The 25528-nt window shown below is 40.2% G+C and overlaps 1 protein-coding gene across 1 annotated transcript; it reads left to right on the top strand.

The window, feature by feature from the left end:
• Positions 1 to 25: 25 nt before the first annotated feature.
• acin1a (apoptotic chromatin condensation inducer 1a) lies at positions 26 to 18898 on the top strand. Its single transcript, XM_041992073.1, has 18 exons — positions 26 to 195; positions 1559 to 1624; positions 1788 to 1899; positions 4615 to 4670; positions 4839 to 7832; positions 8818 to 8961; positions 10460 to 10545; positions 12000 to 12057; positions 13822 to 13861; positions 14061 to 14203; positions 14926 to 15069; positions 15185 to 15380; positions 15706 to 15851; positions 16628 to 16735; positions 16834 to 16941; positions 17024 to 17318; positions 17401 to 17492; positions 17581 to 18898. Exons 1-18 carry the CDS (start codon positions 58 to 60, stop codon positions 17938 to 17940), a joined length of 5286 nt encoding a protein of 1761 aa, XP_041848007.1. The 5' UTR covers positions 26 to 57; the 3' UTR covers positions 17941 to 18898.
• Positions 18899 to 25528: the final 6630 nt, after the last annotated feature.

Below are 25528 nucleotides of genomic sequence, written 5' to 3'. Positions count from 1 at the left end.
TGACGCTGGATGGTGGAAGGCGTCGCTCTAGCTGGGAACCGACTAGAGGAACGGAAAATGGCGGACCTCGAAGACGTTACGCTGGACGGGAGACCGCTCCAGTCCCTTCGAGTGGCGGATTTAAAAGCAGCTCTTGAGGAGAGGGGACTATCGAAAAGCGGACAGAAGAATGCTCTCATTAAAAGACTCAAAGGGGTAAGATTTGCGGTAGAAAAGGGACAACACAGTTGCCGCGAGATAGCGTTAACGATGAGACTGGTTGATGCTCGCTCTCGAGGGCCGACAACTGACGGTTTCTGGCGATCGTAGTACAAGAGTTTTCGAGATTGACATTCTGCTGAAAAATGCCTGTTTGTTTTGTGTCGCGATTGAGCGCTGTTTTGGCCGTGCAGAGCTGTCTAACTCACAGAAAGAACAGAAGTTCACCCAACTTCATAGCTTATCGTAAACTGTGTTTGTTTGATGTTGTCTTGTTAGCCTGTTAGCTTACCTGGCTAACGCAGTGAGTTGAGCGGTGGCCTTAGCGATAGGCTTGCAGTATATGTATATGTACAGTATGTTGCCCTTAACGATATGAACACAGTTGGTGTGCATGAGTTTTGCTACGTGATTATTGATATGCACGTTTTACTTTTTGTATTGTTGTTGTAAAAGCTAATTCTTTGTGTTAATGCTCTTTTACGCATTTTTTTTCTGAACTGACACATTTAGACAGATTTACAAATGGTCGCCTTGGTACGGGAGCTATCATGGGTCAAGTGTGAGCAAGTTTGTTTACATTTTAACAAATATTTAACCTTCTCCCCCATGGACGTTTGGCTATCCTTTTAACATTTTAACACAGATTAGCCCCCCTGAATTGCACTATGTCAGATGCTAATTGAATTAGCATCAGTATTTTATTGATAAGCAACGTTGTCAATGACTGTCCTAGACACTTATAAATTGATTGCACAGATAGGTAACATTTGTCCTATCAATTTTAAATTGTACATCTAAATTGTTTTATTTTCCAGTACCAATGTCCCAGTAGATTTACTGCATGACATTTCGTGTTAAATGTTCGTGTTACATTTCGATTTAAAAAAAAAAAGAAGAAAAGTATTTAATTTCTATAATATGCTAAATTTAAGAAAGCTCAATCACCAACCTGTGTTGTTTTTCCACCACAATTTAAGAGTTTTCTTTACTATTATGGTTGGATTGACCATCATTCCCCCGATCTTGCTGGTTTATCTCTGACCAAGAATATTTGTTGCATATCTTCTTTTGGCTTTCAGGCTGCTTTCCATTGTAAGCATTTACATGTCAAAACTCAATAAATCTCACATTATTAAAAGAGAAGAGGCAGTGTTGCTCAGTAATAGTTGTCATTGAGCAACATGGCCTTATGTTGATGGCATGCAGTCACAAACTCAGAACACTGTAAAGGATATGAGTAATTGTTGACATATATAAAAAGTTCTGAGTGAATAAAATGTTGTAACCACATTGTCTATGGAAGAAGATCCCCCTGCTGTTTATACTGCATTAATAAAGCCTCTGGTCTCAATAACAGGCTCTCATGCTGGAGAATTTGCAGAGAACTTCCACTGCTCATGTTGGACTGCAGCCAAACTCTCAGGTAAGAGTCTTTGAATTTTTTTCCATTCATTCAAAGGCTGAAGCCTCTTAAGTAACAATCTCTTTATTATGGTGAATGAATCATATGAATGATCACTGTTCTTGTAAATATCTGCAAATAGTTTGCTTTAGTAGCTTGCACATTCTTTTCACTCTGTCTTTAGATTGGTGAAGAAATGAGCCAGAACAGTTTTATCAAGCAATATCTGGCCAAGCAACAAGAGCTCCTGAGGCAGCGTTTGGAGAGAGAGGCTCGTGAAGCATATGAAACAAATGGTAAGTGCTGTAAGGGTCTCTCACTGCTCAGGATACAAATACATCAGTGCGTTCATGATGTTCCTAAAGGTTTCAGCCAAACTTTTTGCACTGCTATAGAGCAACTTTCATAGATTTATGCTGCTAGTTTTTAATCTATTTTATCTTTTATTTACTTAATTTTCCGCTTTAATAAAGTACTGTAATAATGCACTGCCTGTCCAAAAAAAGACACACTTTAATATTTTATTTTATGGTCAGTTCCAAACTCTGTGGTGGTAAGTCCATGTGTGATAAGGATTTCCTATGCTCCCTGAACCACTCTTTCACAGTATGAGCCCAATGAATCCTGGCATTATCATATTGGAATATACCTGTGCAAGCAGGGAAGAAAAAAAAATCCACTGATGGAATAACCTGGTAATTCAGTATATTGAGGTGGTTAGCTGACCTCATTCTTTAGACACATAATGTTGCTGGACCTAGAGCTGACCGAGAGCAGGCAATCCCAGGTCATAGACTGCCCCCACTGGCTTGTGCTTGGCATGATGAGTGCATCACTTCATCCTCCTCTCTTCTTACCCTGATGTACCTATCACTCTGGGACAGGGTAAATCTGGATTCATCAGATCACATAATCTTCTTCCATTGCTCCAGTGTCCAATCTTTATGTGCCCTAGCATTTCAAACCCTTTTTCCCCAGATGAAACTCAGTGATTAGCGGTTTTCTTATGGCTACACAGCTGTTTAGTTCCGATCCCTCGAGTTCTCTTCACATTGTGCCGGTGAAATGTTCTTACTTTCACTATTAAACATGGCCCTTAGTTCCACTGTTGTTTTGTATCTTCCTTGAAGATGATGGTTTCCCACTAACATTACGCTTTTTAATGCGTCAGGCAGTTCTTAACCCAATTTTAATAATTTCTGCAATCTCTTTAGGTGTTTTCTTTTTCTCATGCATGCCAATAATTTGACCCTTTTGAAACATTAACATCTTTTCCACAAACAAAGAATATGTCTTCTAAACAAGGTTATTATAGTTAAAGAAAACTAACACAAAAATGAAAACTAAAATTAAAAAAAACATTCTTGTTAACTGAAATAAAAATAAAAACGAGAGTTAAAAAAAAAAAAAAAAAACTAAGTGAAACTGTATTGTGCTTTTACAAAACGAACTAAAACTAACTAAAATAAAAGCAAAAGTGTCTTTTGTTTTATTTTTTTTGTAAATTTATTTCACACATAAGCCCTCGGGGTTGATATGACATCTATTTACTTCGCTTTGCCGGATTTACGCCAGGTGTCTGCGTCGTACGTCACCTGAAGGTCCGTGACGTCACGTGTCAACAGCGTGTCCGCCCGTGCCGGCTAGCGTGATGCTATGGAGAAAGTTAGGAGAAAGCGAGGAGAGTCCTATTTGGGATTTCTTTCATTATGACCATGCCAAAGACTAAAGTGCCTTGTAGAAGAAGCAGGTGGTACAATATGTGGAAAGGAAAACCACAAATCTGAAAGTCCATTTGAAAAGCTGCACAAGAAGGTTAACCAGGAGTACCTGGACCAGGTAGCCTCTCTGCCCCCCTCCCCGGAAAGATAAGCTTCAGCCAGGCCAAGCAGCATGGGGAAGGAACATGAGTCACAGACACACTGTCAGTTGCACACACACACACACACACAGTCACGCACAAAATCTTGAAAAGCTGAATTTGAGAGGCTTAAATTTGTTTTTGTTTACAGTGTTGGACAGCAGGTTATTTACATTAGCATAGAAAAGAAAAGCACATCAGCATCCAGCTGATATATCAGCATCTGAACCAGCTGCTGGCTCTGTGCTCTACCAGACACGTGTACTCTCGGTGTCTAAAATATACTGCATTCACTTTATCATGCCCAGTTTAACGTGAGGTCCTGTACTGTTAATCAGCTGCAGTGATTTGTTTTTGAGGTTGTTCATGATTAGTTAGATTGAGCTTCTTTAAACTCCTGGCTGCCAAGGACTGTGAACTGTCTCTTAAATGGATTCATGTTATGTTGATGTGTGTCTTTAGTATGTTGGTTATGTTGATTTTTACCTAGCACACATTCTCAGAAGCAGCTTTGCACACATTTTTTTATTTGGGCCTTTTGGCCCGTTGTATTTGATTTGTCAATGGCTGTTCATGTTTCTTACTAATACAGTTTTTAAAAATGGTATCTTTTTGAGTTTTTATTATACAATGCTTATTCTGATTATTTTGAATTTTGCACCTGACAAATACCCTAATTTAGAAAAAATAAACAACAAACTAAAACTAACATTAAAACTAATAAAAACTAAAACTTAGCATAAAAAAAAATGAAAACCAATAAAAACTAGAAAATTTGCTCTAAAAACTCATTAAAACTAACTCAATTTGAAAACAAAAAGTCAAAACGAAATAAAAACTAAAACTAATAAAAATCTGAAACTATTATAACCTTGCTTTTGATACAGTTGGTTAAGAAATGAGATGGTAGTCCAACTGCAAAAGTTGGGGTTAAATAAGTTGCTGATGGCTGAAATATCATTGCCCATAATTATCCAATGGGTAGGCTCTTACCTTTTAAAGGTAACATAGTTAAATCTGAGTGACGACTTCTTTTTTTGAATGGGCAGTGTATAATTTCCATTCTTGGGTTAAGAAAGTGTATTGCATTTCAGTTCAGTGTGTGAATATGCAAATATTTTTATTTCTGTTTTGTTTCGTTTTTCAACAGAACAAGAGGACCATGCAGAAGTTAACAACAGGACATCGTGCCCTCCTCCTACCCAGGTTAGCAGCACTGTTTTCTTCCACAAATTATATTATACAACCTTTTTATTTGTATTTTTATTTTAATTTTTTTCTTTAGCTGTTAAGATATGTGACAACAAATTTACACGTAAGAAAAATGTCACAATGCTCTCACAAAAGTTTAACTTTTTTTTTTTCCCTGATCAGGATGTCACACCTGTGTTAGCTGGCCAGCACAAGCCACCTGGCCCTTCTGATGGAGAGGGATTGTTTGGTTCAGTTAATGCAGGGCAAGGTCAAGAGGTAGACGTAGCCTCCGGCTCTGTGGCCATGCGGGTTCCTGGTGGTGAGCAAAGGCAAGAGCGACGTTCTGCATCCAGCGAAGTAGCAGGCGACAGCGATGATGATGATAGCGAGGGTGGAGAGGAGGATGGTGATGATGATGACTGGGACAGCAGCGCTCGAAGGAGAAACTTCAGAGAGCCAGCCAGAGTGCCCACAGCAAGGGAGAGATCTGGTGCTTCTCGTCAACCCCAGCAGCAACACATCCCTTCCCTCTTGTCTCCTCAACTCCGCCAGCCAACACCTCCTCCCTCCCCACCTCCAGAGTTATCATTCCCCTTACCTGACACCCCTAAACAGAGCCCACCTAGTCCTGATGTGGCCCCAGCTAGACATTCACCCAGTACCTCCAGCTCTGGTTCCTCCAGCAGCGGCAGCCGCAGTAGCAGCCCAGAGCCACAGAGGAGTGAGCCTAACGAGCGCAAGCCTGGCCCGCTGACCCTTCTGGCACTTACAATGGAGTCAGAGGGTGCTTTTTCTGGAGCAGGTTGGCATGGCATCGAAAGAGAAGGCAATAGGCAGGACAGCGGTTCACCTTCAGCTACATCGTTCCCTGGCAGAGGACCTCCAGAGGGTCTGGTATCTGCCATCACTCACACAGCCAACACTGCAGGGCATGTACCATTTTCCAAGATTACAGGCGCCCACCAGGGTGTCGCAGGAGCACATTCGGTCCATATCCAAGTACCTGTGAGTGTGCTCAAGGCCACTGTAGTAGAGGAGAGGGACAGAGAGAGAGAGTCTGCGATGGAAAGAGAAAAGTCACTTGAGCTTGAAAGACAAGAAAAGTTGAGAAAATTAGAGCAAGAACGAGCAGCTGAGGAAGAACGGGAAAGAGCCATTGCACTGGAGCGAGAGGAAAGGGAGAAAGCGCTGGAGAGAGAGAGATTTGAGCAACAGCAGGCCTTAGAAAGAGAGGAAAGAGAAAAGGCATTACAGCAGGAAAGAGAACTTGCTCTAGAAAAAGAGAGACAGGAGAGGGAACAAGCTTTGGCTCGAGAGAGGGAGGAGCGTGAGAGGGCCATGGAGCTTGAAAGGCAGAAGGAGCTGGAAAGAAAGAGAGCCTTGGAACAGGAACGCTTGCAGATAGAAAGAGAGGAGAGGGAAAAGCAGGAAAAGGAGGCATTGGAAAGGGCGAAGGAGCTAGAAAGAGCCAAAGCTTTGGAGAGACAGAGGGCTCTAGAGCAAGAGAGGCTGGAGAGGGAGAGAGCTCTGGAGGCTGAGAGAAAGGAAAAGGAAAGAATTGAGAGAGAAAAAACTCTAGAAAAAGAGAGGCTGGAAAAGGAAAGAATTGAGAGAGAAAAGGCTGTAGAAAAAGAGAGGCTAGAAAAGGAAAGAATTGAGAAAGAAAAGGCTCTAGAAAAAGAGAGGCTGGAAAAGGAAAGAATTGAGAGAGAAAAGGCTCTGGAAAAAGAGAGGCTGGAAAAGGAAAGGATTGAGAAAGAAAAGGCTCTAGAAAAAGAGAGGCTGGAAAAGGAAAGGATTGAGAAAGAAAAGGCTCTAGAAAAAGAGAGGCTGGAAAAGGAAAGAATTGAGAGAGAAAAAGCTCTGGAAAAGGAGAGGCTGGAAAAGGAAAGGATTGAGAAGGAGAAAGCCCTGGAGCTTGAGAGAATAGAAAGGGAGAAAGCTTTGGAGGAAGAGAGACTAAAGCGTGAGAAAGCTGCAGAGCTAGAGAGAATTGCAAAAGAAAAGGCTCTAAAACAAGAGAGGTTGGAGCTAGAGAGGAGAGAAAAAGAGAGAATTGAAAGAGAGCAAGCTCTGGAGCAAGAGCGAATAGAGAAGGATAGGCAAGAAAGGGAGGAAAAAGAGAAGGCGGAGAGGGAGTCAGCTCTGGAACGGGAGAGGGTGGAGAAAGAACGAGCTGAGAAGGAGAGGAAAGAACTAGAGAAGGAAAAAGCTCTGGAGCAGGAGAAACTGAAAAAGGAAAGAGCACTGGAGAAGGAAAGAAAGGAGAAGGAGAAAGCGGTTGAACAGGAAAGATTGGAGAAAGAAAAAGCCATGCAAAATGAGAAGGAGGAGCAGGAGAGGGCATTGGTAGAGGAGAAAGAGAGGTTTAGGATGGCTGAAAAGGAGAGGGAGAGTTACCTCTCTCCATCCAAACATGGCCGTGAGGTTGGTCTCACTCCCCTGCCCACTCCTCCCCCCCTCTCTACAGGACCAGCTAGAAACTCATCGACAGAGGCAGGAGAGCAGGAAGATGTCCATGCTCCAGTGTCCCAGAGTGCAGCCCATGGCGCAGAGTCTGATGCAACACCTCTGTCACCACACTCATCATCATTTAAGAAGTTCCGGTTCTTAAGGGCCTCCCCAGTTCAGCCCACATCCTCATCCACTCCCTTGGTTATTAAGCGGCCCCGTACATTCTCTGATAGCCCCCACCCTCGGGCCTCACCTGTCACATCACCCACCAGTGTTGGGGAACAGCTAGAAGGAAACCGATCCTCCACTGAGCGAGAAGATCCACAGAATCTGTCAAAACAGGAGGCTGCTGTGTCAGTAGGGACTGCAGGGACCCTGTCTGAGAAGAAGAACGCTAATAAAATTGCACTGGACCAGGATCCCAAAGGAGTCAAAAGGTTTGAGAAAGAACCAACAGTCCCAGCAAAGACTGAAGGCTTTGTCAAGGAGACCATCAAAAGAGCAAAAGAGGTGGATGACAGCAAGAGTTCTTCACGGCCTGTGGATGCTGCAGAGCGGAGGGGAAGAGATGTAAAGAAGGAAGAAAAAGGAGCAAGACGAAGATCATCATCCCATGACTCCTCTTCATCAGAATCAGACTCTGGGTCCTCATCTTCTCAATCATCTGGGTCATCCACATCATCTCAAGATAAAAGCTATTCCTCCTCTAGAGGTAGAAAGGTAAGTCCAACATCTACATTAGATTTTTCTTCCTTTACTGACCTACACACAGATGGAAACATGTTTTTAAAGCTGTACTAATCAACTTAAATAAACTATAAATTTAAGAGTCATTCTCCTGGCACTTAAGTGATCATAATGAATGAGTAATGTTTTGACCTAATGTTGTTATTAATGAATTATTAATCACATAGTTAATTGAATGAGCGTCACTTGACTGTGAAATTTGCTCCACAGGACATTATCATTTAATCAATTGATCAAAATTTGATTTATATAGCACTTCTCATACAAAAGAGCAGCACAAAGTGCTTTATACAACATCAATAACAACTAAATATCAACAACAAAACAAAATTAAAGATAATTCTCCACATATCAAAGCATATAACTCACCCAAATCAAATAAATAGGAGCAGCTTGTATTAAAGTATATTTAAGAGTTTATACAACAAAATAATAAAATCTGAATAAAACAGCTGAAATAATGTGTTTAAAACAAGTAAAACAAAGATAATAGTAAAATAACATAAAAAATAAAATAATATCAAACAATGAGAGTAAATGGCTTTTATTAAATGATCCATACTATTATTCATACTGGTATATTCATTAGCTTAAAAAAATCAGAATTTACATGCAGTCTATAGATCTAATGTGTGCCTTGTTTCTATACGTCTAAATAATACTTCATTATCCAACTATCGCTCACAGAGGGTGTGTCACTGCAGGTGCTACATTCTTTTAAAGAGATAAATAATGGTTTTCGGTATGCAGGTGTAAATCAAGACATACAGTTTCTAAGCGATTGATATTCTGACACTTATATCCATAAGAAGTGTTCCTTCCCTCAGATTATTTTCTGAAAAGGACTGATATCTGCTTTATAAATTTAATCTGAATTGCTTAGAATTAACACAGGCATTGCATATTCTTGATTCAGTGCTTGAAATGTTGCATTTCTTTGTGTCCTCTTATCATTAAGGAGGAAAAACGTAACAGGGATTTGTCACCGGTGCACATGGAGACAACAGAGGCTCAGGCTGAGGGTTTAAAGGAGAGCCCTAAAGCTTCCCAGTGCAAACAGTCTCTTGAGAGGAGAAATGCTGATGGAGACACTCACTCTAAGGTCAGTAGCTTTTCTTACTAAAACATATCAATTGCATAGATTTCACTGTTGGCAAAATATTTTACAGATAAATTTGAGTTGTTTACAAGGCTGACTAAGGTTTAATCAAGCAGCCTTTAAAATGTTAGATTTTAATGTCTTTTAGATAGTTTTATATGTGAAAACTTGCCTTTTTAAACATTTCTTTTTAATTTAGATTGGTTACTCAAATAAACTGAATAAAAAATCATTTGTAGACTCATGGAAAAAAATTTAATGATGCCAATTCTTACGCCCAAATGATATTATTTGAGACGTGCTCTGAATAAAAAAATCACATGGATGCACCAATCAGCCATAACTTTATGACCACGTACCATCACATTCCACAAAAGAATATCCTAACAATTTGGGCATGGGCCACAAACATCTGATTGTGTCCTAGTGGAGTTAGGATCAGGATGTTAGATGTAGATCCTGTGATTTACTTTGTGTTTTGGAATTACTTCACCATGATGGGGTCCTCCTCTGATGCCAGACCCCATCAGTTATATGTAGAATTAGGAGATCAGGCGAACACCTCAGACTCATTGCTCAGGCTTTTTGGGTAAAACTGCTGTCCCGCTGGGAGTCGGTGCTGCTTCATGGTTTTATTGTTACAAAAATGTTTAGGTACTGGGCAAAAATCAGAGAAACATCCATGTTAATACGAGGATACAAGTTTTGCCTTTGAAATCGCTACTTTAAATTCAGTAAGTACAATATTAAGCTACACCACCACGCAGAATGCAGTATGTTGAAATTTCCTGTTGTGTGCGTGTGTCTGAATAGTGTGTATTATTTATTTATTTTTACTTTTTTTTTATTTTTATATATTTTCGTTGAGTTTGATTTTAAATTTAGCCTCAAATATAATTTTATTTAATAAAATAACAATTAAGGTATTTATCAGAATGTTGCATAGCAGCAAAGTGACCAGTGTTACTCAGTTTGCTTATCAGTGGTTTATTTGTGGCTGATTGGTGTAACTTGGTACATTTAGCTTTAATTTTAATAGTAAAAACGTTATTTATATTTCTACTGGTAATATTGTCAAATTTTATTCTAGGAGCAGTATGAAACGGGTATGAAATTATAGTCTTAAATTAAAGTTGGTAAAATTGTAAAAACCTCCAAATTCTGTTTTTGAACCCGCGCAATGTGTTTTTGCACTGTCAGAATATCTTCACTGTGACGATACTAGAGAAGATATAATTCTTTTATCAGAGCTGTTCTCACCTGCTGTCCTTTAAATGGGGTCAAATGATGTGATTTTCTTGATTTGTGTGTATAAATGATGCTTCGTAGAACAGTTCAGGGTCTTTCCTTCATATAGACGACTTGGCTCTTGCATGATGGAAACATCTTTCATACAAAAAAAAAATACATATAAGATACGGCTAACATTTGATGCTCCACACTATTTGGACAATTTTAAGTTGGTTTTGAACTGTACTTATCTGCTCTTTTAAATGTTCAGAAACTTTTTACTAAAGCCGCAACCAGTGATGATCCACATAGGAAGAGGAAGGACAACCAGGGAGAGGAAGAAAAAGACAAACAAAGGTCTGACTTTCTGTTTTTGCTCTAATAAAATTGTAATTTTATAAGCAACACAGCATCATCTGACAAAATCACCCTTTAAGTAACTTAAAAAAGCTCTATGCAATGACTGCAGCTATATTTATTTAGGGAAGAAAATGGGAGGAGGAAATGTGAAAATTTTAGCAACAGTACAGTCTGTATGTATTGTTTTAACCAAGAACAATCTCTGTACTCTGAACTTAATTTTAGTGAGAAGGAGTTGATGTGTTCGTTCATGAGGATGACGTAACAATGTAAAGTGGGCACTCATTTTTTAGGTTGAGCAGGCCTACTCAATTCGGTCCCACAAGGAATACTGATAACAGTGAGGAGCATATTGTGGGTGAAGTGCAGGGTTCAGTATTTACACTAGGGGTGTCCATAGTCCGGCCTCAGGGTCGCTATCCTGCAGGTTTTAAATGTGACCCTGCTCCAACACACCTGACTCAAATTAATGTGTCATTGAGAACAACTTCTGTTGGATCTATTTAATTTGATTGAGGTGTGTCGGAGCAGGAAAACTTTGAAAACCTGCAGGACTGCAGCCCTTGTGGGACCGAATTGAATAGAGCTGCTGTAGAGGCTCTGCATTCAATTAATGCCTTTGATTGCAGTCAGCTGTGTGTGACACATTCACAGAGCACTTGCTTTAGTATCACACAGGGGCTACCTGCATTAGGGGTAACCTGTTGAATTTTGAAACACATTGGTAGTGTCTTCTTGCAGCTCTGGGGTTGAGAAATGCTCAACTTAAATAAAAATTAAGCACAGTTTTCATATGTGTTTTACACTGATGCATACGTCAGAGCTCAGCTAAGGCAGTGTTGCCAACTTGGCGACTTTGGTGTTATATTTAGCAAGTTTTCAGACCCCTCTAGCAACTCTGTTTCAAAATAGAGACTAGCAACTTTTTTTGGTGTTATCGGAGAATTTTGGAAACTGACATGAAAGAACACATCATTCACTCTTTTCAATGAGCAGTAGGTGCTGTCGCTGCCCCCCCTCCCCCCCTCCCAGCATCAGTCCCAGCTCCTAGCGGCAGTAACAGCAGGGATCTGAGCTGACCTCTGCTCCAAGACCAGACTGAAAATGGAATATGCAAAGTTGCCACTGGCTGATCCCACCCTTGCTTACAGTCAGATATTATTGTCTAATAATGAAGAGTGTGGACGACGACAATGAAAAAGAAGTACTGTAACACGTTGTAGACTCTTAAGTAGAAAACAGCCAGAGCTGTTGGTTAAAGTATCTAAATGACACTTTAACTTTAGGTCTGTTTTAATTTAATTTTCTATTTCTTTTTCTACTGTTTTGAAATGAAATTTAAAAAAACAAACTCCATACACATGCAAGGTGGGGAAAAGTATAGTGAGTAATACAAGTCTATAGATGGACACATCTCGCCTACATATACTAATGTTATGATCACTGTACAGGCAAGTGAAGGACACTGCCATGGCAGATTCTGAGAAGCTGTCAGAGACCAGTGAGGAGGTAAGTCACCTGAGGAATCACAAATCATCTTGATTTCTGAAAACTGTTGATAACTGGGACATTAATAGATGGACCAGATTAAGCTTTGAATAGTTTTTGTGGATAGTCCTATTTTTAATCATCCTGTGGGTGCTACAGGATGCATTTATAAATATTAGGTTGTATTTTTGTCCTTTTATCTGATTTTTTTTATTAGAGACAGTTCAATAAGCACTTTTTCCAAATGGTAGAATGTCTGTAGGAAATTATGTTTTTCATCTGGCTGTTAATAAAGCATTTGCTGATACTGCCATAGGCAACAGCAAAGGCATTTTTTCACTGTCGCTGATATTTAAACCTGAATGATTGCTTTGTAATAAAGGTACTCTTGCCTCTTCCATTGCCCCTATCGGTACCTGCATACTACCTCTGCCACTTCTACTGCTACACCTGCATCTGTTCCACTTCCCCCAAGAATCCACAGTTGACCACAGATAAACCCCCAAGCTGCAGAGGAACACCCCTGGCAACAAAGGCTGGCACGTGTTCATGGATATATCCAGAAAGGGCTATTAATTGGACCACAACATTTAAAGAAGAGGTTGGCCTGTCATTATTGGCCACATCTTGTCTGATTTAAACTGTTATGGCTTTTTGCCTTTATAAACTTCGAGGCACAAACAAGGAGGTGTGTTCCCATCAAGTCAAGTTAAAGACTTGTGTTTTCAGTGTTTTTGGTCATATGGACACTGGACTATGAACTAGAGCATGACTGAAAGGACATTTCCTCTGTGGATAAGCTTTTTTATTTAATCTAAAGAAGGACTTTGTACATCAGCCATTGCCGGATTTCTCCTTCTTTGTGACTGTCTTTCTTGCAACCAAACACGAACATCAAGATTCTGGATTGGTGTACACACCGACGGCATGCATCATCTGGTTTCCATTTAATTGGACTCCCATCGTTTCTCTCTTATGAGCCTGAGACCTTTTCCTCCAGAAAAAAGATTCATGCCAAGACGCGAGGATGAAATGCCTTTGGCAAAAACATTTAAAGGCCCCTACCCAGGAGAACAATTGAAGCTTCCTGTCTGTCAAACTTTCCAATTTCCATCCAAACACCTCAGCCACCACTGATTGGACCCTTGTTGCCTAGATACAGTACATGCAGTCGTGATTGGGCCATATCCAAACCAGTAAGGATCAGGTGTCAGGGGTATCAGGGAATAAGTAGATTTTTCTCAATGTTCTGTTTTGTAGTGATCTTATTTTTATTGAAGTCTTTGTGGGAGAAGCAACAGTTTAAAGGTTTTCTGATTGTTGATTCTTGCAGTTTTATCCAAATATAAAGTGTTTTTAGTACCTATAAACTTAGTTGGCTAGTAGTTCTATGGAGATATCCTGTGATCCACGCAAAATATTAGAAAGAATATGCTAGGGTTTAAGTTTAAACTGTATTCATTTCACTAAGTCCTTGATTTAAGATGCTGCAGTAGCAGTTTGATCTTGAAAATCAAGTTATTTTCAAGAATCTGAACATGAAAAGTATTAAGTGTTGAATCAAGACATTAAATTCAGTAGACATGAATTTAAAACGAGACCTTGCACAGTAGTTTCTGTAATTCTTTTTTAGTCCTTGCTTTTTCCCTTTCTAGTTGTTGTTCTACTGTTCCACCAACCTGACCTTTATTATTTATTAATAATTTTTTATTATCCCTACTTCTGGTGCCGGCCTTCTCATCTTTCCCATGTATGTTGGGTTGTTTTTATTTCCTTGTGTTTCAGACAGCAAAGGCCTTCCCAGCACGTAGGATCTCTCTTAGCAGTGAGTTTACCCCTCGAATTCTACCTCTTTGCCAGCAATTGTTACTAATACGAGTTACAACTTAAACATTTTCAATGGCTGCATCATAAGTGGATTAAATGATCTGACCATAATCTATATAGAAATAAAGTATTTTTCATTTCATATTGTGTTAGTTATGTCGCCTATATTTATATTGTACCTTTTAATGATTTTCCAGGCAGTAAATTGTCACCGGGACCTGGTGGTGCAGAGGTTGAACAGGAATCTGGTGCTGTGGCCAGTCGCAAAAGGAGATGGGGCTCCAGCACAGCTGTCACTGCCAAGAAACCTTCAATCAGCATCACCACTGATTCACTGAAGGTAACGGCAGCAAACTACGATGTACGACATGTAAGCCCCTTTTCAACTGCAGAAACTACTTTCCCGAGGATTTAAAAAAATCTTGGTGGATTTCCACCATTACCCTGGTAAAAAACAAAACCCATACCTTCCCTCAAGCAAGCAACTACTAGAGGGTTTGGACTTTTCAGATTCCCCAGAATTCCTGAGGGTTGGGGCTGTGTACTGAAGAACTCTGGTTGGTGGGACAAACTTGCAGCATTAGGCACTTCCATGTATAAGCTGGCATGCAGCTGCAAACATGTTTATTATACTTGAGCAAATTTAACTCCAGATTTTGATTGTTCGAAAATGGACAACGAGGTTCAGGCTCTACTGAGCATATTTGCTGAAGTCAACATTCAAGGAGACTTCAACTTAAACTACAGTGAAGGCTAGAAATGGCCAGTGTTCTAGAAAGGAATAAATGTAGGGCACAGACAAATAACTTAGGGAAAAGTTAGAGAAACGGAAACGAGATTGGAGAAGCCGAGGGACAGTAACAGCTAAAGCAGGTCCGACCGTCGCTCTAACACATGGCTATAGAATACATTTTCTGAACCTTTGCAGTGGAGATGTAAACATGTGGATTACCAGGCATTACCCTCTGTTGAAGTTACTAGTACAGCAGTGAATGCTGGAGTTTGACTACTAATTAAGCAAAACAATCCTGTGTGTTCTTTCTTTTGTTTTTTTGCCTACAGTCTCTGATTCCTGACATCAAGCCGTGTTTAGGCCAAGAGGCAGTAGTAGACCTACATCCTGAGGAAACTGCCCTCTCTGATGCAGAGAACGAAGATCAGGAGCACATTGACCAGGACCTTCAGATCCGACGCACAGTCACACAGGTTAGTTTGCAGCTCATACTCCTTTGAAGTTATCGATGAGGAGCTAGTCTTTACACTTTGAAGTGGCAGACCTAAGGCTTTTCTCAGTTAATGTTGTGTTTTGATATGTCCCAAGGTGGTGCATACAGAAAGCCAAGAAAATGGACAGAAAGAGGCAAAGAGGAGCAGGTGTGAGGAGTTGGAGGAAGAGGATATTAGAGATGACCAAACAAGACTAGAGTCCCATGAAGAGAAGATGGATACATTCGTCCCTGGAGAGCTGGAAACCCAGTCCCCAACACATACCAGCCATGATGTAGAAATCAACACTGGTAATTTATCTTCTAAAACATGGCTTGTATGCACCTAACAAACAAACAAAAAAATCCTGACGTGTTACATAAACACTGACTTGACATAAACGCACCTTTTACAAGTTTTTATGATGAAGTGACATGATACCAAAACCGTCCAAAGGTCTCAGTACTGATCCTGTAACAACAGAATAAAGCCTAAAACTTGAGGAAAGATAATAATATGAAAAATGGTGGAATGATACAATCAAGTTATTTTTTTTTTACTAATTCAACAGAATAAATATGTAGAAAATATGAGAGTCATGAGTATAAAGTATTGAGTTACTATTCTTTGTTCTAGTGACACCAAGCGACACCCTCATCCGTCGCTCCATCAGCCAGCAGAAAATGGGAGTTTCCATCACAATTGATGACCCTGTTCGTGCAGCCCGGCAGCCATCACCACCTCGAGGGAAAGTTTCGAATATTGTTCATGTCTGCAACCTGGTGAGAGAACAATCCTTACTGGCATTAAACGTCATTGTTATAATACAGAAATTTGCACAGACTGTAACTTCTTTTATTAAAAACAAAACAGTTTAATGTTATCTGATTTACATAGCAGCAGGTCATAGCTGCTCTCTGTGTAGCACTTTTGGCGTTTCGCTCTGATGCAACCACACACAGACACGTGTGCATACACACAAGTTAACACTTCGGCCCAGCGCCGCGAACAGACTGTCGTCAACCAGCTGAAAATCACACACAAATATCTTAGTTTTTTAAACTCTACCAGGGAGGTGAAGAGGGACACACTCGATGCAGTGTGGAGCAGCCGAAGCACTTCTGCTTCGGTGTTAAGGCGAGAACGTAAATGAAACCGTTTCATCAGGATGTTTTCAAAGTTTTACTTTTTTCTGTCCTCAGTGTTTTTCTATTTTATCACAGCATTTTAGTCATTTATGTAAAACTATGTGATGCGAGGAAGTTTTGGAATTGCAACGTGACTTAACAGCGTGGAGCTGTCATATGATGTTGAAATTAAGCAGTCGTTATCACATGTCATACTAACACTGTAATGCGGTAATGGGAAGGTTACCTGTTGCAGACTTCATGAATACCTACATAATTCAGCAGTACCAATTTAAAGGTTGTTGCTATTTACATTCAGTTTACTAAGCCTGAATGGTAGTTAAATGGATAAAACTATTATTAAAACCCAGTTCCCATCATGACATTTACCCCCTCCCCTCCCTTACACTAAAACTATAAACATTTTTCAGGTGAGGCCATTCACACTCGGGCAGCTGAAGGAACTCCTCAGCAGAAGCGGCACTTTGGTGGAGGAAGGCTTCTGGATCGATAAAATCAAATCCCATTGCTACGTCACTGTAAGTTATTACAGATATTTATTATTTCCGGGACTAAAAGTCAACTGGATTGCTTAGCAGGTTCCCTCATGGGGCACTTTCTTTCATTTTGTGTGTAGTACTCGAGTATAGAGGAAGCAGTTGCTACACGAGCAGCTCTTCATGGAGTTAAATGGCCTCAGAGCAACCCAAAAGTCCTTAGCGTTGACTTCTGCCAACAAGATGAGGTAAGACTTTCCCAGTCTGTTTCTTTTGTTACACCTACAATGCCTAACCATCTATCCACAATAATATATCCGTTCTTCGTAGTTGGACTTTCACAAAGGCTTGGGTGCAGCCAACAGACCTGGAGGAGATGAACAGCTGCCTGTCTCTGGGCGTGGGCGAACATCAGCCCTGCCCTCTCTTCTCCCTGAGCGAGACCAGCGGGCCGAACGCGAGCGCGAGATGGAGCGTAGAGAGCGGGCCCGAGCAGAGAGGGAGTGGGATCGTGACAAGGTCAAAGAATTTGGGAAATCCGGAGAAGAAAAGGAGGGAGGTCCTCGAAGGTCGCGCTCCAGAGAGAGACGGCGAAAGGAGAGGGCAAAGAGCAAGGAGAAAAAGAGTAAGACATGGAGATTCAGTGTTTACTGTATGTTAGAAAGCAGATCTTTTTGTTAAATATTCTGTTTTCTCTGGTAAAACAGCTGAGGACCCCCCTGCAAAGCTGCTTGATGACTTGTTTCGCAAAACTAAAGCAGCTCCTTGCATTTACTGGCTTCCACTTACAGATGAACAGGTGAGACACAAATCTGTTTGCACTGTGTGTGGCAAAAACTTGACACCTTGATTTGGATATCTTAATTCAAGTACCTGTCCTTGTTTAGTCTCTTCAGCGGGATGCTGCCAGAGCAGAACGGATGAAGGAGCGTGAGAAACGAAGGAAAGAGCTAGAAGAGGAGGAGGAGAAACAAAGGGAGGAGGAGCGTAAGGAGAGGATGAAAGCTACAGGTCCCACAACAGGAGACCAGAGTGAGGGCGACAAGGACCGAGACAAAGAGAGGGACAGAGACCGAGGTAGAGAAAGAGACAGAAACAGGGACAGAGTGCGAGACAGGGACAGGGAGAGGGAAAGGGAGAGGGAGAACGACAAACGCAGGGATGGCTACCGTAGACCAGGGGGCAGCGGGATGGGCTCAGGCCGACGTTCACGCAGCCGCAGCGACCCAAGAGAAAAGAAGCGCTGATGGACTGTCCTGGAGACCACCCTCGTCCATTTGCCTTTCACTACATGTACTTTGTTACAACTGAGACCCAACAGAGGACCAACTGATGTCGTTTCCATCTCTCAAATATTCACTTTTTTTTTTAAACATCTACACCGACGCAGTCATGCTTGAGGGGACCATGATTTTTGCAGTGTTGTTGCTCAGAGTGCTGTACGTCTCGCTCCTGTCGAAGTTTGATATATTTTTCTTTTTACATTTGGCTCTTTTTATCTCCCCCTCGCCTTTGGTTTTCATCCGGACTGTCATGCAGTTAGGCACCGTGGACTATTTTGATTCTTTACCCCAACATTTCCCATCTGCTCCAAAGTGTAGATGCCAATTATGATTTGCAATCATTTGACGCCTCTGTTGTAAACACTGCAGTTTGGTGAGGAATCCTTTTGTTGCTGCATGTAGTACAAGGCTACTCCTGCCAGTTGTGCCAGAAAAGAAACTTGGTCCTCTGTGCAGAGGCTTGGAGAAATCAGAAAATATTGGAATCGATGTGTTTGGCATTTTGTACAGACCTATAAGATTATTCAAAATCGTGTCTTTAAATGAGGCAGCTCTGGGGTATTTTCACTAAGCGTGTAATAACTACTAAGGCAATGCAGTGTTTTTCTTTCTCTGTTTTAGAGACAGTTTGATTCTCCATGGGACAGAATCACACATCAGACACAAATTATGTTTATGTCCTCATTGAATTTTTCCCCCCTTCTTTCCTTCCTGCCTCCACTACTCTTACCCTGTAGTGTCAGTACAGGCCCAAGAGGGGAGATTGCATTATGAGTTTCCTCACCAATGGTTTTAATATTGTTTTTTTAATCGTTATTTTATCATTTTAGTATAAATATTTGTTTTTGTTTTGTTTTTTATTTCTTTGAGTACGCCTATCAGTGGTGAATGTACAAATAATAAAAAAAAGAAATTGAACTTTGAAATGATTGTGACGTTTCTTTTCCATTCTCCAGGCAGAGGATTTGTTCTAATGAAAGGCCTTTCCCTGAGAAGCTCATGTTCAACTAATTACTGTAAAAGTTATGCTGATGCTCCACAAGGGGTCAGTCATGCCACATTTGCCCACTCATTGAATTTGATGTAAAACTCTTAAATGTGTTCATATGACAGATTGAATATAAACATTCCCAAAGACACCTACAATATGTGAACAGATTAAAAATTCCCCATTCCCTCAATCCAGTGACCAGGAAGGGAATCCTGTCTTTATCTCAGAGGGAGTTTTTGGCCTTTTCACTGTCTATGTATTTTTTAAGATTTGTTTCATTCATTTTCTTATAAATAATGCATTTGCTCTCTTCCCTCCTCGGTTGTCCTGGTCCATCTCTCTGGTCTTGACGTGTATCCTGCAAAGCTCAGCACTGCTTCTCTGTAATTACAGCCCTATGGTCGCTGAGCAGAACATTTTTCTGCCCTGATGCAACTTGGTGTCCGTGCTCTGCAAGGACCTTTAATGCTAACATCTCCCAATATCCCCAGTTTTAAAGTAGGACAGCTTGGCTGGAATGAGAGCAAAAGGAAAAGATTTTCCCTCTGCTGACGATAGTCTTTGATAAGAACATTGTTTATCAGACTTGTTGATAGATTGGGGTTTTCAAAGATCTTAGCTCTACTGGACTTAAAAAGTACGGAAAATTCTGTATGTCATATGTTAAGGAAGCATATAAACATCTCGGATTTGCCTCTGTTGTGGCTTTCACATAAATGCATAATGGCAATGTTATAAAGGAGTTTTTAAAGGTTACAAAAGCTCACAGTAGTTTATTAATTCACAACATGATCCCATACACCCAACAATATCTCAGCTGGGTATTTTATGTGGAAACAGAGGAAAGTGAAATTATGAATATGTCCTCTAAAGAAGCTATTTTGTTCTAATTAAATCATGAGTAGAATATTAGGGCCTGTGGGTGGCGCTGTAAGAAAAACACATCGTTGTCCTGCTGTTTTGTTTTCCTATTGCTTCAGTGTTGATCCCAGAATGTTAATAGGAAGATATTTGTACATATAAATGACAAATCTAATAGAAATGAAATACTTAATCCATCAAGGTACAAAACTGGCCTAAACGAAGCAGGCTGATCCCTTTTACCTTAAACTATAGCAGATTTGTGAGGCATAATTCCCTAGAAAGTCTTGTTTCTGCTATTTTTGGGACATCAGCAGCTAAACCACCTACCTCAGCTTTAACCTAAGATCAGAGGGGTATTCTTGGACCTTCCTCTTAGTGATAGCAGCTGCCACAGATGTAAAGATTACTGAAATCTATGTTTCTACAGGTGTAGTTATGTTTTCACAACCACTCATTGCAGCTGGAGGACCATAGCAAACCATCTGTCTGGTTCAGGGCTCAGGTCAACCATTAGCAGCCAGTCAGCTGAGCAAAGCCACTGTAGTGCTGGTGAGTGGGCAGTAAAAACAATATGTTTTCACTCTGTAAGCAGTACCCCTCCTCTCAAATTCATTTCCTCCTCCCCTCCTCAGTGTAACCACATAGGTTTTTGTGTTAGGAACCTCAGCGTAGAGGCACACAGGGCTCCGCTTTCAAAGGCTACTTCTGATGTGGCCTTTCTGATCTCGGCATGTCTCACTGACTTTGCACTTATTCTCATCTGACTGGGAGTTTTCCTAGTTGTGTCTGCATCCTATATACTCTTGGCAGCCCTCATGTTTTTCTCTCTCTCACACATGTCCTTGTGTTCTTCACTGATTGATTGGAAGTAGGCTCGTGATAACACTGTAAAAAGGGATGAAAGGCAGCAATATCTTGACAGTCACTCTTATGTGTCCTTGAAGTTCAAAATTCCCTTGACATGTACACTCCATCTCCTTTTTTTTCCTCTTTAAGTTCCCCCTCCCCTTCTTTGTGATGACATGTATGTGCTTATGGAAACCAGATGTGGGCTGTTGCAATGGAAAAGCCAATGAGAGAGAAAAGCTGAGCGTGATGTTGTGTGGTAGTTAATTAACAAGCTGCAACAGATGTGGAGAGGGTAAGAAGGAAAAATAAGGAATATCTGAGACTTGTTGCTTCTTTGTTGTGATTTCAAGAGTTAATATAGTGATTCAATGCACATTTAGATGTCAGAGCGAAACATTAAGGGGGGTTTCCTTGGAAATGTAGCAGGGTTGAAACGGGTGGCCTCAGCATGTTGAGTCTGAATCAGCATCTCCTGTTATGAAGGTATTTTCCTGCCAGGCTCTGGGAAACCACGCTATACAGGGCATGGCTTTGAAAAAAAATGTTAACAATAAAGAGATTAAAATACTGATTTGCTCTTTGCACCTGTAATTATTTTCCACCAGCCTAATACCTTCCTCTGACATTTAAAAAAGCCTGCTCCTACTGTATCCCACCCAATTCAAAGTGCAGACATTGTGATGGGTAACAAAAGCAGGCATGTAGCTTTAAACCAAATCTCTACCACCAGCGAGGCGGTAAAGACGGGCAGAAGCAAAGATTACAAACCAAACGCCTGGTTAAAGAGAAAACAGATCAGGACATCTGGGGATCACAAATATGTTGAAATCATGGGGAAAATGTTATTTCCTATGCATAGCGCCATGTGTTGCTAAATGGAAAAACAATATGCAGTCAAAACGGAAAAAGTATTAACTATTAATCCCCCCTCTTCTTGCTGTTAGAGTATGCCACAAATAAACTGTGCTTGTGACTGCAGCAGTCAGTAATGCTGCTAAGCAGATTGTGACATTTCATAGCAGATAACACACGAGTTTTATTAATTATGTAAATGAGGGCTGCATTTCATTTACAGATAGCAGCTTTTTCATAGCCTTGTCTTTGTTCATGTTGGCTTACTTTTCACCCACATGCAGTTCTTGTTGCAAACGGTATGTTAAGCTAGCTAGCACAAAAATAACACACCTAAAAATAAATAGCCAGTCAAAACTCCTCTTATTTATCCTTTTGCTCAAATCAACTAACTGTAAGTCTCTTTTTTATATTGTTAAGCTTTTAGAGGATACTTTTATGGATAGTTATATGTTTGCTCAAATTTAACCAATTTTGCAAGTATATTTTGTGAAGTCAGGCTTCTGAACAGCGTTGCATTCAATGACGATATTGAAATGAGATTTTACAGTTTTAGACTTGGAAAATCTTTAAAAACGCAAATAAGATTTTGGATTTTGAAGTCGAAATATAAAACATTAGACAACGATTTGATAGACCATTATTTTTTTCTTTCTGTCTTACATGAAGGATAAAACTCCTTATGAGGATTTGCTGTTATTAATAAAGCAAAGACCAAAAGGAAACACGTTTGGTTTTCCCACTTACGAGTGACAGTGAATGGATCATGATTTAAAGTTGAAGTTTGGTGGAGGTAAAGATGCGATGGTGAATATTTCTACTTGATGTTGGAGTTTGTAGTAATTTCAGATAGAAAATATTTTTACTTTTAAAAAGTAAACATTTTCATGGCATCTAATAGTTTAAAATGTGTATTGGCATCAAATCCACATCTCTGAAGCTGTAGTATAGTTGTGGAATTATGCTTCTTGATTTACATTGCAGTTAGCATCCCTCATTTTTTTAATATTTGTTTGGACAAAGGGAACTTCTCACTGACTTCCAGATGAAAGCTATTCTTGTCCCACAGATGATGCTATTCTATTCGTTAAAAACATTTTTGTGACAAACCAGCCAAAGACAACCACTTCATAGCTCTTCTGTCTGTACATGTGATGTTTGTATGTGAGATTGAGAGAGAAAAGATTGTTCACCCTCTTGTTTGTCATATTAGTGTTGTCCAGGATGTGGCAAGGATTTAACTGATGCAAATGAAAACCATATGTAACCTACCCTATACCACAGATCCCACCTTTCCATTATCCCACATCCTTGTTAGTAAGAAGAGCGGTGAATAATAACCTTTTTATGTGCAGCAATCTGTGTCACTCACTGGGGAATTTGCAGTTACAGTGTGATTGCTATTACGAGACACAATAGGAAAGAACAGGACTTCCCCCATTGGGCAGTCACTATTCATCAGCCTGCAGGGCATATCAGCTGGGGTGGGCACAGGAAGTATGCTGCTCAGAGAAACAGATGCACAGAAGGAGCTAGTTGAGCATTTTTGAGAACAATTAGACCCAATCCCAACTCCTTTCTTACCACTAAGCTTTACCACTCTACTTTGCAGGTTACAAGTTATCCATTTTCTTTTGGGAAAAAAGAAATCTGAGTCGTCAAGCCCCTTTTAAATGGGAAAAGTAGGTATACAGCAACTGGTTGGACCTGCAAAGTGAGGACACGGGATGGGACATAACAGAGGGGGTCTATTGTTTGTAAAAAGCATTAATTGTTCTGAATTTCCTGTGACTTGTAATAGAAATCTTTGTGGGGTTCAGATACACCTAAAATAACAACAAAAATAGTCTAAGCTAATCTGGATATTATTTAAGCTAAAGGGAAGGGAGAAACTATCCTATGGTCTGATGAAATCTGGGAGTAGTTTTGCTTTTTCTTCAGCAAAGTATTACCAAACTACCAGCTACAAATACAGCAGCTTGGTTCTCTAGTAAAGCAAAGTTGACCACCTGCAGCTCATATCTATGATCCACTGAAAACATAACAATTTTGTCTATTCAGTTTCCAACCCCTTATCATTAAAAGAACAGATAAGGCAGTGAAGTATTAATTATGCCACTGTCCTCATTTTCTTTTTAAAAGCTATTGCTATGATCTAATTAAAAATGAGCATTTTATAAATTATTTTAGTATAGCAATTAATCTAAGTCAACATTTGATGTGGTGTCTTTGTTTAATTTCCCATTCAAAATAGAGTTTAAATACTTTTCAAACAACTACAATCTGTTGTTATTTACATTTTACACAGCTGCCTAGTCTTGGTAAAATGTGAGCATGTTAGGAGTGGACATAGTTGGAAGAGGTCTGGACATTGTGGTGTGGTCTTTTATTGGGTTTTGAGAAAAGAAGTGAGTCATTTTGCATATACAAAAGAAAAGCTCTTCAGACGAGGACAGTGGGGAGGAATTGTGCTGAAGTACTTCTTTTCTCCACTTTGCAGAGTCAGCTGGGACAGACAGGAAAACACCAAATAATGACCCACAGGAAAGTGTCGAACTTGTTTGCAGGCCTCAGAGGTAAGTAGAGACAGAAAAAGATCATGCACAACAAAGATACATTTCCTCTTACAAAAAAGAGAAGAAAACCCTATAAATCTTTTCCTTTCCTTTTTTGTTTTGACAGATTCACATTATGTCAATTAAATAGACCCACAACGACTCCCCTCCCCCATCATTGCTGCATCCTGTTGTGTGTCTAGCTCACATGATCCAGTTGGAATTCCAGATGTTGCTCATGGAATTCTGCTCCGTCTCTGGCCTCCAAATGTGACTTAACCCTCTTCGCTCCTCCTTCCTCTCCCCCTCAAAATGCCTCGTGACTTCTCTCCTCTGCCCCAGTTCTTCAAAACACAACAGCAAACTGAAGACAAATGGATGCCCTAAATCCTTTTAGTGCAATGGGAAGATACCTAATAATTTTAATTGCATGAAGCTCCCGTTGCTGCAGTCATGGTATATCATAGAGGTGCTGACCCCCCCTAATTCCACCCACCCACCATCAGCTTTACAGAGAGCCTAAAGTTTGTATGGCATTTGTTCATAAGTTGGATCATTAAGGACTGGGGAGACGCCTAAGTTTGCTGTTTGAGCTTTTATTGGCCCATGGTGCTTGGGAGTGCACGCTTACATGGTGCATAATGCACAAATTAAGGCATTTATAGCTGTACAAAACATGCACCATGTGTGTTTATATTGCTATACTTGTGGGGACTTCCAAGTACCACATTCATCCCCTTCAACTAATGATGAAAATTAAGCTTTTTCACTTCTTGTCAAACTTCAGATCCCAAAGATAAGCACCAAGAAAGAATATCCTCCATGTTGCTTGATTGTCCAGGTCATCCTATGCTTGTTGAGGCTATATGATCCTTATAATTACAGAAAAGCAAGACAACACACACCCTCTCTCTCTCTAAACTGTATAGTTGGGATATGTTTTCCTGCTGTGCGGCAAGGAGTTTATACAATCATCCTCATCCCTGTTTCTACTTAAGCTTTGGATCCAGTTTGCATTTTCCAACCCAGTTTAGGCCCTGCCAGTTTCTGAGCTCCAGTAACACAGAGTGGTGCGGTTGGGGAACAAGAAACCTGGAGGTCCAGGGAGACTGGGGGAAGACCAAATGAAAAAGACACAAGTGGAAAAAGTCCAGATAAGAACTGGATCATATGAAGGTCAAGATGGTAAAAAGAGAAAGATAGTTAACTGAGTGAAAATGAAAGCACAGAAAGCCTTTTAAAATAACTTTATTCTTGTACGAAAAGCGTTTAAAAAAAAGAATTACACACAGTCTCAATGAGAAAACTATTTGGTTATCATTATTATTATCATTATTATCAATATTATTGTCGTTGAACTGCTTGTAGCCCCTGACCTGTAAGGAAGCGCCACAATTTGAAAACTGTTCAAGTACAAAAGTAAGTACATGACAAAAAGGAG

Source organism: Melanotaenia boesemani, chromosome 8 (assembly GCF_017639745.1).
Source record: "Melanotaenia boesemani isolate fMelBoe1 chromosome 8, fMelBoe1.pri, whole genome shotgun sequence".
NCBI classification, from domain to species: Eukaryota; Metazoa; Chordata; class Actinopteri; order Atheriniformes; family Melanotaeniidae; genus Melanotaenia; species Melanotaenia boesemani.
This window is presented reverse-complemented; position numbering and strand designations above follow the sequence as displayed.